The sequence below is a fragment of the Microcaecilia unicolor genome, chromosome 3 (genome assembly GCF_901765095.1).
Source record: "Microcaecilia unicolor chromosome 3, aMicUni1.1, whole genome shotgun sequence".
Taxonomy (NCBI): domain Eukaryota; kingdom Metazoa; phylum Chordata; class Amphibia; order Gymnophiona; family Siphonopidae; genus Microcaecilia; species Microcaecilia unicolor.
In genome coordinates this window covers 3681547-3696293 of record NC_044033.1, presented here as the reverse complement: position 1 = coordinate 3696293, position 14747 = coordinate 3681547, and the positions used below count along the sequence as shown (strand labels likewise).

Below are 14747 nucleotides of genomic sequence, written 5' to 3'. Positions count from 1 at the left end.
GCCTACTTCAGATCAGCCTCCATTGAAGAGATTTGCAAAGCTACAATTTGGTCATCATTCTGCACATTCATATTTCACTACTACCTTGAGCCGAATACCTGACAAGTCTAGGTTTGTTCAGACAGTTTGTAGAATTTGTTTGGAGTCTAGAATCCAATTCCATCCTCCTAGGCCCATTTTTTTCTATTCCAGACTACACCTTTACAACAGGCCTTTTTTGTTGTTGGTGGTGGTGTTATTGGTTTTGTTGGCATTGCTGTTGCTGTGGTTTGACCATGTTTGTTGTTTTCGGTGAGCCTGGTAGCTAGGAATTCCCACACGTGAGAAGACTGTCCTGTCTGTCCTTGGAGAAAGTGAAGTTACTCACCTATAGTAGGTGTTCTCCAAGGACAGCAGGGCAAGTATTCTCATATACCCTTCTACCTCCTCTAGGAGTTGCATTCTTTGTGTTTTTTCCAGCTGTGGGTCCCATGTGAGTCGGGCAGGTGGGAGGGCACTCATGCATGAGCAATAGGGGCCTGCCAAGGCTTCTAGAAGTTGTAAAACGCTGGACAGCTGTTCTGGGCTCCATCAGGGATGTCGCCCACATGTGAGAATACTTGTCCTGCTGTTCTCGGAGAGCACCTGCTACGGGTGAGTAACTTTGCTTTACCAAATGACAAGAGGCAACCAATAAATGTCAACAGTTACACAGTAACATAGTGAAAAAATAGCAGAAAAAGATAAAACTGGCCCATCTGGTATGCCAAGTTAGTGTTTCCCAAATGAGCATTGGATAGGTTTATTATTATGGTACGTCTTGGTGGGGTCACGGGTCTCACTGTGGCTGCTATCATAGAGTTGTGACCGGAAAAAGTTTGAGCAGCATTGGATTTGGGTTACTGGGATTCTGCTGAACCATTGGAGATTTCTCTTTAACTGACTCTGTTTTTCTCTTTCACTAGGAACAACTTCTGAAAATGCCTAGCCAGAAGTTTGCAGATAATGAACTGGTGATGGGTCGTTGGCCGGGGAGTAGCCTTTATTATGAAGTGCAAGTAGTGAGTTTTGACAATATCACTGACCGCTACACTGTTAAGTACAAGGATGGAACTGAGCTTGAACTGAAAGAGAGTGACATTAAGGTGAGCTTTTGCTAGAATAGTGCATAGGGAAACTATCAGAAATGTAAAGATAAGTTTAAAACCATTTTTTTCTTATTTGTAATTTTCAGAAAAAAAAAAAAAGTACACCATTAAAAAAAAAAAAAAAAGTGTAAGACACATTTGTAGTACCAAAATCTACAACACAACCTTTGCTCAAAAATAAGATTTTGTGCTTTCACACTATCAAGATCCCCTTTGCTTTATGCTTTATAACCTCTCGTCCTCTTCCTCTCTCCCCGTTCCCTGGTCTAGTTGAAGTTTGTCACATCTGTGATTCTGTAGGGGTATATAAGAAGGATAAACTTCTAATATATAAATCCTGAGGTACTTAGCTGACAGAACACTACTAAATAGCAATTATTCTGGACTCATTTCTAGGGGATGCGTACCTCTTTGGCCCTTATGCTAGCTAGCTGTACTTATGAAAGAAACAATGCCACAGATGGAATATATATTGTTTACTAGCCGTTAAGCCCGTAACAACGGGCTAGTTTTTTGTTTTCCTATGCCCCCCCCCCCCCCGGGTCCACCAACCCTGCTCTCTCCCCTGCCCTCTCCCCAGTGTGTTTCCCTCAGTTCCGCCCCCTCCTTCCCTCCCTGCTCCCTCCTCCTCTGATTTCCACGCCCATGTCCAAGCCCTCCTCCCTATTGGGCTGTACTGCTGGTGGAGGTGGGGCTTGGACTTCTACACTCTTAGCGTTCTAAGTGACTGTACTGCGCATTTGCAGGTGAGTCGGTCACTTGCCGTTTATATGTTTGATTATGAATAGAAAAATAGAAGTTATATATATGTGGCAAATTGCAAAGCAGATTACAAAAATAGCTTGTACCAAAAATAGATTATTACCAATGTATATATACAAAGATATATGATTACCCAAACAGACTATCTAAATGAGTGATCACACACTAATCACAATACTGATATCCCAATGATATTATGAGAACTTACACAATAGGTCTTATGCAAATTACACACTTAGTAGCAGGTGATTCACTGACCAATCCTTACAACCAGTCTGTCACAGACAAAGCCGTGGACTAACTATCCCTCTGACCTTAGGTAGTATATCCAGTTATCTCACCTTGCCGTCTGTGGCAGACTTCCAATGGTAAAGAAGTGGTTTCCTCCTCTGAGACTCAAGCTGAAGCCCCCAGCGAGTCTCTCAGTCCAGGAATAAAGTCCAAGGTTGGTATTCTGGATACAGATGGCACAGTCTTTAGGGAGGGTGATTGTAAGCTCTTTGAGCAGGGACTGTCTTCTATGTTTGTGCAGCGCTGCGTACGCCTTGTAGCGCTATAGAAATGCTAAATAGTAGTAGTAGTAGTAGTAGTAGTAGGGTGTGTATCGTAGTTGAGCTAACGTTTTTGTTACAAGGTATTTAGTTCACTCTGTAGGAAATCAGTCTCTCTCTCTCTCTCTCTCTCAGAGCCTTCTAACCTCCAGCAAATCTTCTGGCCTTCTTTCTGTTCGCCTTCACTCCAACATTGCCATCCAAGGGTCAGATGATACCTGAGGACCAATCATAGACTGTGTAATAATGTCCTCCCTGCTGGATCCCATACTCCTGGAGCCATCTGTGTCTCTCTCCTTCATTCTTCCCAGGAGATAACTGGGCTAGTTTGAAACAAATAATATGTCCTTGGATGAAGTCATCTTAGTACGCCCAGTAGTAATTTTCCTTTGTAGAAAAGCTGGGTTCTGATGGTTACAGATATATTCAGGCCACAGGCTGTAGTATCCATATTGTTATAACAGAATGGTTCATGCTTGTATAGACCCCAGACCAGCAAAGCTACTATGCTTGGCCAGGGCCTCAAACCCAAATTCCATCTAGCATGTAACCATGGGCTTAAATCCGGCTGGAAGGTTCTACTGACTGTTGAAGGATAACTTCCTTCTGTCAGGGATTGTGAATATTTCCTTTGCAGTATTTCTAGGTCCAAATGCCCTGAGGAGCAGAAGAATCAAACGCAGGTCTGACTCGGGAAATGTTATTTGTCAGCCAGCTCAAGATGCTATTTCTTCAGCTGCTTTATGGCAGCAAAATAAGTGAATGAATACCTTTGAAGATAATTTTGTTAGTACTTGGTGGCTCTGCTGGGTAAATATTCAGTATTTTCAACTTTCCTTATTATATAATGTTGTATATGGTTATAAATTCAACTTAATTTTGCTGATTTTTCTGTTTAGTGTATATCCTCATTTAGAAGCAAGAAGAGACACTCTGGATCAAGCTCTCCTTCCCGCCGCAGAAGCCGATCCAGATCTCGTTCTCCTGGACGAACATTAAAGAACACAACCCGCCGTTCTAATTCCCAAGGCAGAGAAATTAAGGAAGTAAAGAAGACTGACATTCTGGAAACAAAGTTAACACCAGTGGTACTGGAATCTTTTTCATTGCTTAAATGGGGAAAGGGAACTGGGACTTGATATACCGCCTTTCTGAGGTTTTTGCAACTACATTCAAAGCGGTTTACAATTATTCAGGTATTTATTTTGTACCAGGGGCAATGGAGAGTTAAGTGACTTGCCCAGATTCACAAGGAGCTGCAGTGGGAATCGAACTCAGTTCCCCAGGATCAAATTCCACTGCACTAACCACTTAACTGGCCAATATTCAGGAACGGCTCCTGGCCTGTTAAAGTGTTTTAGCGCCTGACTGTGGATATTCAGCAGGAGATTACTGGTTATCTCCTACTGAAGATTTGCAACTAGCCACTAACCGGCTATATTCCGCACCAAACTGGCCATGTTTAGCAGTTTAAAAAGGTCACTTCAATATCAGGCCTATCTTTAACCGCTAAACACTTAACCAGTTAGCACTGAATATCGGCTTAACTGATTAAGTTGCCGCAGTCAAAAATGAAATCAGAAATACTGTAAGAATATGATATTCTGTCTTGGGTATTTAGTAATTTGTTATAGCATAAATATGTAATTGTAAAAGATGTTTAGCTTTAACTGCATGATGCTGAGGGCAATAGTTGCTAACATTTGAAACCATCTGATATGTCAGTGTGTGAGAATTATTTTGGCTGATGGGTCACATTGGATAATGTATCACACATTCAATTAAGAAAAGGTCATAGGGAATGTCACACCACAAAAAATTCTTATATCTCTTGTAATTGTCAGCATTAATGCCATAAGACTCGATGATAGAAATGATTGCAAATTTTTTTTAACAATGATTTATCTTCTGTTTTTCCAATCTGAAAGCTGCGAGAGAACAATGTTGGAAGATATAATGGTGAAGGTCACATCATAGAGAAGAATGACATGTCTGTCTCATTCACTCAGGTACAGCAGAAAATATTAAACTGCTAGCATTGAATTTTTAAAGGGTTTTTGTCATATTTTACAAACCTAAAAATAATATGAAAAAATATATATATTTTAAATCTGATTTGCCCATTTACTGACATGTTGAAGCTCTTGATTTGGACTGAGAGCTATTGTGTGGAAAAATTAAAGGGGAATTACCATTTGGGAAACCACCTGAAAGTGAAATAACAACATATTAATCTTTTATGGGAAAAAGCCAGAAAACAAGAACGCAAACATTAGTTTCAAAAACAAACCTGGCTCTTTTAATGAATTATTATGATTGGATATCGCATTTTTTGTAGTATTTCTTATAGTGAGTGTAAAGCAGTTTTTGTCCCCTGCCATTTTATTTCTTCTGCCTTTGTACACAATTTCTTCCCTGAAAAAAATTAAATTAAGAATATAAGTGTTTGCCTACTGGGACAGACCGAAGGTCCCTTAAGCCCAGTATCCTGTTTCCAACACTGGCCAATCCAGGTCACAAGTACCTGGCAAGATGCCAAAACAGTAAAACAGATTTTATGTTGCTTTCCTAGAATATGCAGTGGATTTTCCCTAGTCCTTCTTAATAATGGCTTATGGACTTTTTGTTTTGGAAATTTTTAAATCCTGCTAAGCTAACTGGTTTTACCACATTCTCTGGCAATGAATTCCAGAGTTTAATTACACATTGAGTGTAGAAATATTTTCTCCGTTTGTTTTAAATTTACTACTTCCTTGTCATCAAGCAGATGAAGCCATTATGTATGGGTTATGTCCATCAACCAGCAGGGGAGATAGAGAGCACTCAATCTTTCACAGTGCCCTCTTGGCCAGCTAGCTCCACTGCCTCTTCAGTATTCTCTATCTCCCTTAGCAGGGTGGCTGCAGCTTGTTCGAGCTCCAGAAAAATCTGCCGGGAGGTGGTTCCTGGCTTGCCAGTTGTTAACCGGGGTGTTGGAGGCTATAGCAGCTTCACTTTAAAGGCACATAGGTTAGCCCTTTCCCTGCCTTACCCATACCTTTGTGGATGTGGACATATTGCCTTGTTTTCCCTGTCCTTACCCACCAACAGTGGATGCAGGCATATAGGTTCGCCCTTTCCCTGCCTTTCCCACTCATCTGAGCCTCCGGAGTCTTCAATACCTCTGCTTTCCTCACAGCTTAAAAAAAAAAAAAGTTGCGTCGCGTTTTTAAACGCAGAGACGCTGGAACAGAGGTTTTTGACCTGATTTTCAGCAGGATCGTAGTTGTACACTAGATCCTTTGAGGTAAGAGTGTTTTCCAACTCCTCCAGGGTGGGCCCGCGATCGGGGCGATTTTGGTGCGAACCGCCATTTTGGATTTTACCGCCGTTTTTCGGCGATGGCTGCGGACAATGTAAAGCGCTGTTCCACTTGTGGCAAGCGCAAATCAGCAGCAGGGCTCTGTAAATCGTGCTGTATTGGCGTAGGAGCCGGCCCGAGCATGGCGAGCGATGTTTCTTCCCGCTCTGAGCTGGCAGCGGGCGCCATTTTGCTTACACCGCATGGCGCGGCCTCCGTGGACACGGAGAGACCTGAGCCGGGTGGGGCACCTCGAGATGAGGTTATTTCAGGAGTGGCTAGCACCGGACAGGATTTGGGTGCCCAGGGTGAGATTTTCTCCCCGGATTTTGTGCTTTTGCTGCATAAAGCATACATGATGAAAAGAGCCCTTCCTCAAGGGTCGCCTGAGGCTCCTCTGATTGCCCCGCTGATGGATTCTGGCCTGGGACTGCCCAGTGAGGCTTTTTTCCCGGATGCTTGGCCTAAAGATAAGCGCAGAAGGGTTAATTCCCCTTCAGATTGTGGTGCACCTTTTTCCCCCCCGTGGTCGGGGTGTGAGGATTCGGAGAACTCTGACAGACGTTCTTGGTCTGAGGAACCAGAGTCAGGTGCGGATTTACCACAGGATCTGGGTGATCCCTCCGCAGTGAGGATTTTCCACCGTGATGAGCTGCCAGCGCTTATTTCAGATACCCTGCAGGCCCTCTCGATTGAAGATCCTGACAGTGGCATGGCCTCCTCGGGTAATCCCAGGATGGCTAGTACCAAGAAAGCTGCTCGGGCCTTCCCTTTGCATGACTCCATCCTAGAGCTTGTTTCGGCTCAGTGGGCTGACCCCGAGGGACCTTTGAGAGTTTCCAGGGCTATGGGGCAGTTATACCCTCTGCGTGAGGGACATATGGCTCGTTTTCAAATGCCTACAGTGGATGCCCTAGTCACTGCGGTGACAAAGAGAACTACCCTCCCTGTTGAAGGAGGTGTTGCCCTGAAGGACGTTCAAGACCATAGGCTGGAAACAGCGTTGAAACGGTCCTTTGAAATTGCAGGTCTCACTGTTCGGGCGTCTGCATGCAGCTGTTATGCTGTGAGAGCCTGCCTAGCTTGGCTGCAACAGGCAGTGGCTCAGCCCGGAGATGGAGCGGAGCCCTTCTTGGATGTGGCTCCGCGGATGGAGGTGGCCTTGTCCTTTCTGGCTGATGCCCTTTATGACCTTGTCAGAGCTTCGGCTAAACAAATGGCAGTAGCAGTGGCAGCTCGCCGTCGTCTGTGGCTACGACACTGGGCAGCGGACATGGCCTCTAAGCAAAGGTTGGTGAAGTTGCCTTTTCAAGGACTTCTCCTATTTGGTGAGGAGTTAGAGAAAATTGTGAAAGGCCTGGGTGATCCAAAACCCCAGCGCTTGCCCGAAGATAGGCAGAGGCCTTCCTCTAAGGGCCAGGCGGTCCACTCCTCGGACAGACCTCGCTTCCGTGAAGCTAGAAGGTACCGCCCGGGGCGTTCTTCTGGGTTCACTTCACGTGCCCGTGGTCAGCAGAGGAACTCCTTTCGCTCGGACAAGCGTTCCGCAGCCGGTGGCTCAAGACCAGGAGTTCAGGGGCGACCCTCTCAATGATGGTGCGCCGGCCCTCTCCTCGATGCCTGTCATCGGAGGACGGCTTTCCCTCTTTGTCGAGGAGTGGGCCAAGATTTCCTCAGATCAGTGGGTTCTGGACCTGATCAGAGATGGATACAGAATAGAATTCAACGTCCCAGTAAGAGACGTGTTTGTGGAGTCCCGATGCGGTTCTGCCGTCAAACGGGCGGCGGTGGAGGAGACTTTACAAGGTCTGATTCAGTTAGGGGCAGTGACCCCGGTGCCTCCCATCGAGCAAGGCTGCGGCCGATACTCCATCTACTTTGTGGTGCCGCGAAAAGGTGGGTCCTTTCGCCCTATTCTGGACGTAAAAGAAGTGAACAAGTCCCTGAGAGTGCGGCATTTCCACATGGAATCCCTGCGCTCCGTCATTGCGGCGGTTCAGCCAGGAGAGTTTCTCACGTCTCTAGACCTGAAAGAAGCTTACTTGCACATACCGATTTGGCCCCCGCACCAGAAGTTTCTGAGGTTTGCGGTGTTGGGAAAACATTTCCAGTTCAGGGCCTTGCCTTTTGGCCTCGCCACAGCTCCCCGAACCTTTTCGAAGGTAATGGTGGTAGTAGCTGCTTTTCTCAGGCGAGAAGGTATCAGGGTTCAACCGTACCTAGACGACTGGCTCATCAGAGCAGATTCTGCAACAGAGAGCTTACAAGCTACAGCCAGAGTGGTCTCAGTACTGCAATCTCTAGGCTGGGTCGTCAATATGGCCAAAAGTCACCTGTCCCCTTCACAATCTCTAGAGTTTTTGGGGGCCAGGTTCGACACAGTCTCGGGCTATGTGTTCCTACCCGAGCTAAGGTGGTGCAAGCTTCAGAATCCGGTCCGTCTGCTCCTGAGGATGCCCCGCCCGCGAGCTTGGGACATTGTCCAGCTGCTGGGATCGATGACAGCCACGATGGAAGTGGTACCCTGGGCGAGAGCGCACCTGAGACCTCTACAGTATTCCCTACTCCGGAGATGGTCTCCTATTTCTCAGGATTACCAATGCAGACTTACTTGGCTCCCTGCGGCCCGTCTCAGCATGGAGTGGTGGCTCTCGGACAGCATGCTGCGGCGAGGAATGCCGCTGACGCTCCCCGTTTGGTGCCTAGTGGTAACAGATGCCAGCCTGAGGGGCTGGGGCGCACACTGCAAAGGGAAGCATGCCCAGGGTCTATGGACACCCGAGGAGTCGGAGTGGTCCATCAACTGCCTAGAGTTGAAAGCGGTGTTTCAGGCGCTTCTGGCCTTTCAAGTGACCCTGGAAGGATTGGCTGTCAGAGTGATGTCAGACAACACGACAACGGTGGCCTATATAAATTGACAAGGCGGAACAAGGTGCAGAGCACTAGCTGCGCAGGCCGAACTGATTTGCCACTGGGCCGAGCTGCATCTTCAGTGTCTGTCGGCAGCTCATATTGCAGGTCAGAGCAATGTGCAGGCCGATTATCTGAGCAGGCATGAGATCGATCCAGCAGAATGGAATCTGGCAGACGAAGTATTCCTGCAGATCTGTGCCAAATGGGGCAAGCCCGTGATGGATCTAATGGCGACAAGTGCCAATACCAAAGTCCCGTGCTTCTTCAGCAGACGGAGAGATCCTCGCTCGGCGGGGTTGGATGCCTTGGCTCAACCCTGGCCTCCGGGTCTACTTTATGTGTTTCCCCCATGGCCCTTGATAGGGCGCCTGCTCTTGCGGATTCGGCTGCACCCAGGAGAAGTGGTCCTCATCGCCCCGGATTGGCCAAGGAGACCTTGGTATGCAGACCTCCGACAGATGCTCCTGAAGGCTCCTCTGCCGTTACCTCTGGTACCGAACCTGTTGACTCAGAGACCGGTAGCCGTGGAGGACGCCGGCCGCTTTGGTCTTACGGCATGGCTATTGAGAGGGCGCAATTGAGGGATAAAGGTTATTCCAATAAAGTTATTTCCACTCTCCTGCAAGCCCGCAAGCGGTCCACTTCCGTGGCTTATGCCAGGATTTGGTGCCTGTTTGAGTCTTGGTGTGCTTCCAGAGCCATTGTTCCAATGCGGGCTCCTGTCTCGCCGATTCTGGACTTTTTGCAGGAAGGTGTACAAAAAGGCTTGGCCTATAATTCCCTGCGGGTGCAGGTGGCAGCGTTGGCCTCCCTTCGTGGTAAGGTGGAAGGCGTGTCTTTGGCTGCTCACCCAGATGTGGCACGGTTTCTTAGAGGGGTGCTTCGGCTCCGACCTCCAGTGCAAGCACCCTGTCCAGCTTGGAACCTGGGGCTAGTTTTGAAAACCCTGCAGGCATCTCCTTTTGAGCCGCTTCGGCGAGCATCGGAGAAAGACTTGACACTGAAGGCCGTTTTTCTGGTGGCCATTACCTCGGTGAGACGGGTGTCAGAGCTCCAGGCGCTGTCCTGTAGAGACCCATTTCTGCAATTTTCAGAGTCCGGAGTCACGGTTCGGACCGTGCCTTCCTTTATGCCTAAGGTGGTTTCAGCCTTTCACTTAAACCAGCCTATTTTCTTGCCCTCTTTTTCAGAGGAAGAGTTTCCAGAATGCGCGTTTTGGTGCACAAGTGCTAGTGCGTGGTGTGGCTTGTTCCCATCCTATCTAGGGATTGCTTTGTTACATCCCATACGTAATGGCTTCATCTGCTTGATGACAAGGAAGGGAAAATTAGGTTCTTACCTTGGTAATTTTCTTTCCTTTAGTCATAGCAGATGAAGCCATGAGCCCTCCCTGTATGATTGTCTGTATGCTGTGAATCTGTTTTTCAGGTTCTGTTCTAATTTCCTGAAGTTCCTTCCTTGGGAGAAAGTTGGAAAACAATCTTCAGGATTCATGTTCAGTTTAAATTTAGGAGGATGTGTTCATTCCCTCCAGCATGTTTTTTTTTGGAGGATGTGTTGATTCTCTCCAGGAGGCGCGTGTGTTCCCCTCCAGTTCTATAAATAGGAGGATGAGTTCATTCCCTCCAGTGTGTTGGGAGGATGTGTGATTCCCTCCAGGAGGCGCGTGTGTTCCCCTCCACTTATACAATAAGGAGGATGAGTTTATTCCCTCCAGGAGGATGTGCATTCCCTCCTTTATGAGTTCATGCCCTTGTGATGGGCCATCGTTCGCTGTGAGGAAAGCTCTTGTGATTCCCATTGCGGTTTGCCATACTGCTGTGGAAGCTTCAAATACTGAAGAGGCAGTGGAGCTAGCTGGCCAAGAGGGCACTGTGAAAGTTTGAGTGCTCTCTATCTCCCCTGCTGGTTGATGGACATAACCCATACGTAATGGCTTCATCTGCTATGACTAAAGGAAAGAAAATTACCAAGGTAAGAACCTAATTTTCCCTTAGTAGCTTCATTGCATGCCCCCTAGTCCTAATAGTTTTTGAAAAGTAAACAAGCAATTCACATTTACCTGTTCCAGTCCACTCAATATTTTATGTACCTCTATCATATCTCCCCTCAGCTGTCTTTTTTCCAAGCTCAAGAGCTTTAGTCTTTCCTCATATGGGAATGGGACTTATATACCGCCTTTCTGTGGTTTTTCCAACAACATTCAAAGCGGTTTACATACTTGTACCTGGGACAATGGAGGGTTAAGTGACTTGCCCACAGTCACAAGGAGCTGCACAAGAATGGACTCTGCAGAAGAGTCATCATGTTACAGCCAGAGTGGTCTCGGTACTGCAATCTATGAGCTGGGTCGTCAATATAGCCAGAAGTCTCCTGATCCCCTCTCAATCTCTAGACTATTTGGGGGTCCGGTTCGACACAGCCTCAGGGTATGTATACCTACCCGAGCAAAGGTGGTGCAAGCTTCAGAACCAGGTCCGTCTGCTCCTGAGGATGCCTCGCCCGCGAGTTTAGGACATTGTCCAGCTGTTGGGGGTCGATGACGGCCACCTTAGAAGTGGTGCCATGGGCTCCCTGTGGCCCGACTCAGTATGGCGTGGTGGCTCTCAGACAGCATGCTGCGGCTAGGAATGCCGCTAGCACGCTTCGATTGGTGCCTGGTGGTAACAGATGCCAGCCTGAAGGGCTGGGGTGCACATTGCCAGGGAAGGCATGCCCAGGGTCTCTGGACACCCAAGGAGTCGGTGTGGTCCATCAATCGATTGGAGTTGAAAGCGATATTTCAGGCTCTTCTGGCCTTTCAATTGACCCTGGAAGGATTGGCTGTCAGAGTTCTGTCGGACAACACGACAGCAGTGGCCTACATAAATCGACAAGGCGGCACTCAGTGTCAAGCACTGGCCACAAAGGCCGCTCAGATATGCCACTGGGCCGAGCTACATCTGCAGTTTCTGTCAGCAGCTCACATTGCAGGTCAGAGCATCGTGCAAGCCGATTATCTAAGCAGGAATCAAATCGCCCCTGCGGAGTGGGAACTTGCAGATGAAGTATCCCTGCAGACCTGTGCCAAATGGGGGACGCCCGTAGCGGATCTTATGGCCTCAAGTGCAAATGCCAAAGTCCCGTGCTTTTACAGCAGATGGGAGAGATCCTCGCTCGGCGGGGTTGGATGCTCTGGCTCAACCCTGGCCTCAGGGCTTCCTGTATGTGTTCCCTCCGTGGCCCTTGATAGGGCCAATTCTCCTGCGGATTTGGCTACATCAAGGAGAGGTGGTTCTCATTGCCCCGGATTGGCCCAGGAGGCCGTGGTATGCAGACCTCCGGCGGATGCTGGTGGAGGCTCCCTGGCCGTTACCTCTGGTACTGAATCTGTTGTCACAGGGACCGGTAACCTTGGAGGACGGCTGCCACTTTGATCTTACGGCATGGCTCTTGAGAGGGCACAATTGAGAGACGAGGGCTATTCCAGTAAAGTCATTTCCACTCTCCTACAGGCCTGCAAGCGTTCCACTTCCGTGGCTTATGCCAGGATTTGGCGCCAATTTGAGGCTTGGTGTGCTTCTAAAGCGATCACACCCATGCGGGTTTCTGTCTCACCGATACTTGACTTTTTGCAGGATGGTTTACAAAAAGGCTTGACCTATAATTCCCTGCATGTTCAAGTGGCCGCCTTAGCATGTTTTCGAGGGAAGGTCGCTGGCCTCTCTCTGGCTGCTTGTCCGGATGTGGCACGGTTTCTCAGAGGGGTGCTTCGGCTCCATCCTCCCATGCGGGCTCCCTGTCCGGCCGGAAACCTGGGGTTAGTTTTAAAGGCCCTTCAGTGTTCACCCTTCGAGCTGCTTAGGCGAGCTTCGGAGAAGGATGTGACCTTAAAAAAAACGGTCTTTTTGGTGGCCATTACATCGGCGAGATGGGTATTTGAGCTCCAGGTGCTGTCCTGTCGAGACCCATTTCTGCAATTCTCAGAGTCCGGAGTTATGGTACATACGGTGCCTTCCTTCATGCCTAAGGTGGTTTCAGCGTTTCACCTAAACCAGCCTATTTTCCTGCCTTCCTTTTCTAAAGAGGAATTTCCAGAATCATTTGGGCAGTTGCACCTTCTGGATGTGCGAAGGGCTCTGTTGCAATATCTGCGCGTGTCAAATGCCTTCAGGACCTCTGACCATTTTTTGTTCTATTGTCAGGTCCGCGCAGAGGGTCTCCAGCGTCTAAGGCCACTATAGCCCGTTGGCTCAAAGAAGCTATTTTTTTCAGCATATTTGCTGTCTGGCTGGCCTCCGCCTGAAGCCTTTAAGGCACATTCCACAAGAGCGATTTCCTCTTCCTGGGCTGAAACGGGAGCACTCTCTCTTCAAGAGATATGCAGTGCAGCAACCTGGGCTTCTAAGCTCTCTTTTGCCCGACACTGCAGGCTGGATGTGGCTGCCAGGAAAGACGCGCATTTTGGAGCACAAGTGCTGGCTCATGGTGTGGCTTGTTCCCACCCTATCTAGGGATTGCTTTGATACATCCCACTCGTAATGGATTCATCTGCTTGATGACAAGGAAGGGAAAATTAGGTTCTTACCTTGGTAATTTCCTTTAGTCATAGCAGATGAATCCATGAGCCCTCCCTCAGTGGTTCATTATGTGATTGATGTTAATTTTATGTTCAGTTTTTCCTGTAGATATGTTCCCTCATTGGGAGAAGTTGGAAAACAGTCTTCAGGATTTCTGTTCTGTTACAGGAGGTCGAGTTTGTCCATCCTTTGAATTGTTGCTCCTGTTCTGGGGCGTTCATCCGGTGTGAGGAAAGTTCATGTTATTATGCTTTGCGGTGTAACACTGCTTTGGAAGCTTCAAATACTGAAGAGGCAGATGGAGCTAGCTGGCCATGAGGCACTATGGTTTTTCAGTGCTCTCTATCTCCCCCTGCTGGTTGATGGACACAACCCACTCGTAATGGATTCATCTGCTATGACTAAAGGAAAGAAAATTACCAAGGTAAGAACCTAATTTTCCCATAAAAACATTTAAGCTAAAAAAGGTTTGGTTAATTTCCTAAAAGAAAAGTCCATAAGCCATTATTAAGATGGACTTGGGAAAATCCATAGCTGCTTTATTTATTTATTTATTCATACTTGTATCCCACAGTTATCCAAAAACGAATTTTGGTTCAGTGTGGCTTACACTTAACAGTTGTTAGAGATTACATTGATTCAATTGCATTTACAAGGTTGTATGATGTGTTTTACAGTGGTTGGCAAGATAACTATTAATGCGTATGGAATAGTTTTTGGGTTTCTTGAGAAGATATGTCTTAGTTCATTTCTTAAATGAAAAGATGCGTTACAGTTAGAGGTTGTGTTGTGTATTTTTGTTCCTGAATGATTAGTGCATATTTTACTCATAGAATTTCCTGAAGAGTAGTTCTTTAGGTCTTTTCTGAACTGGAGGGAGTTCATAATGCTTCTTATGACTATGGGAATTGAGTTCCACCATTTTGAGCCCAGGTAACTAAATCTCGCTGTGTAGGTGGACTTGTATAGTATGTTTTTTTGCAGTTGGGCAGGTGAAGTAATAGGTAACCTCTGGTTAATAGTTTGATCATGTCTAGCATGTAGTCCAGTGATATGCCAAACAGTATTTTGAAGATGATTGTGCTGGTTTGAAAATTAGTCTGGCTTTGATAGTAACCAATGTAGCATGAGTAGTGTGTTTGCTCTATCATATTTTGACTTCTTGAATATCAATGTCGCTGCTGTGTTTTGGATGGTCTGCAACGATCATAGTAGGTTTTCTTTGCAGCCTACATATGCTGCGTTACAGTAGTCTAATTGGGACAATATCGGCATCTGTAAGACGGAATGACTGGGAAAATAGTATCTGATTAATCTCAATTTCCATAGTGTTTTGAAACTTTTTGACATGATTGCAGCAACTTGATCTTCAAGGGCCAGATGTTTGTCAAGAATGATTCCTAGTATTTGTGTTTCAATTGTGTAAGATTGTTGATCTGTTATGAGGTTTTGGTAAGTAGTGGGATTGTGCTGGCTGGATTAAACCAGGAGTTTG

At 47.0% G+C, this 14747-nt stretch overlaps 1 protein-coding gene across 4 annotated transcripts in view; it reads left to right on the top strand.

The window, feature by feature from the left end:
• LBR (lamin B receptor) overlaps window positions 1-14747 on the top strand; it is a 130713-nt gene that overhangs the window by 19294 nt on the left and 96672 nt on the right. For 2 of the 4 annotated variants that reach the window (XM_030195709.1, XM_030195708.1), the window contains exons 2-4: window positions 945-1124; window positions 3340-3528; window positions 4369-4449. In XM_030195709.1, coding sequence (XP_030051569.1) covers window positions 960-1124; window positions 3340-3528; window positions 4369-4449 — 435 coding nt within the window. In that variant the 5' untranslated portion in view covers window positions 945-959. Of the gene's footprint in view, window positions 1-941; window positions 1125-3339; window positions 3529-4368; window positions 4450-14747 lie in introns of all 4 variants that reach the window. The other 2 variants (XM_030195710.1, XM_030195711.1) reach the window with 2 other exon arrangements.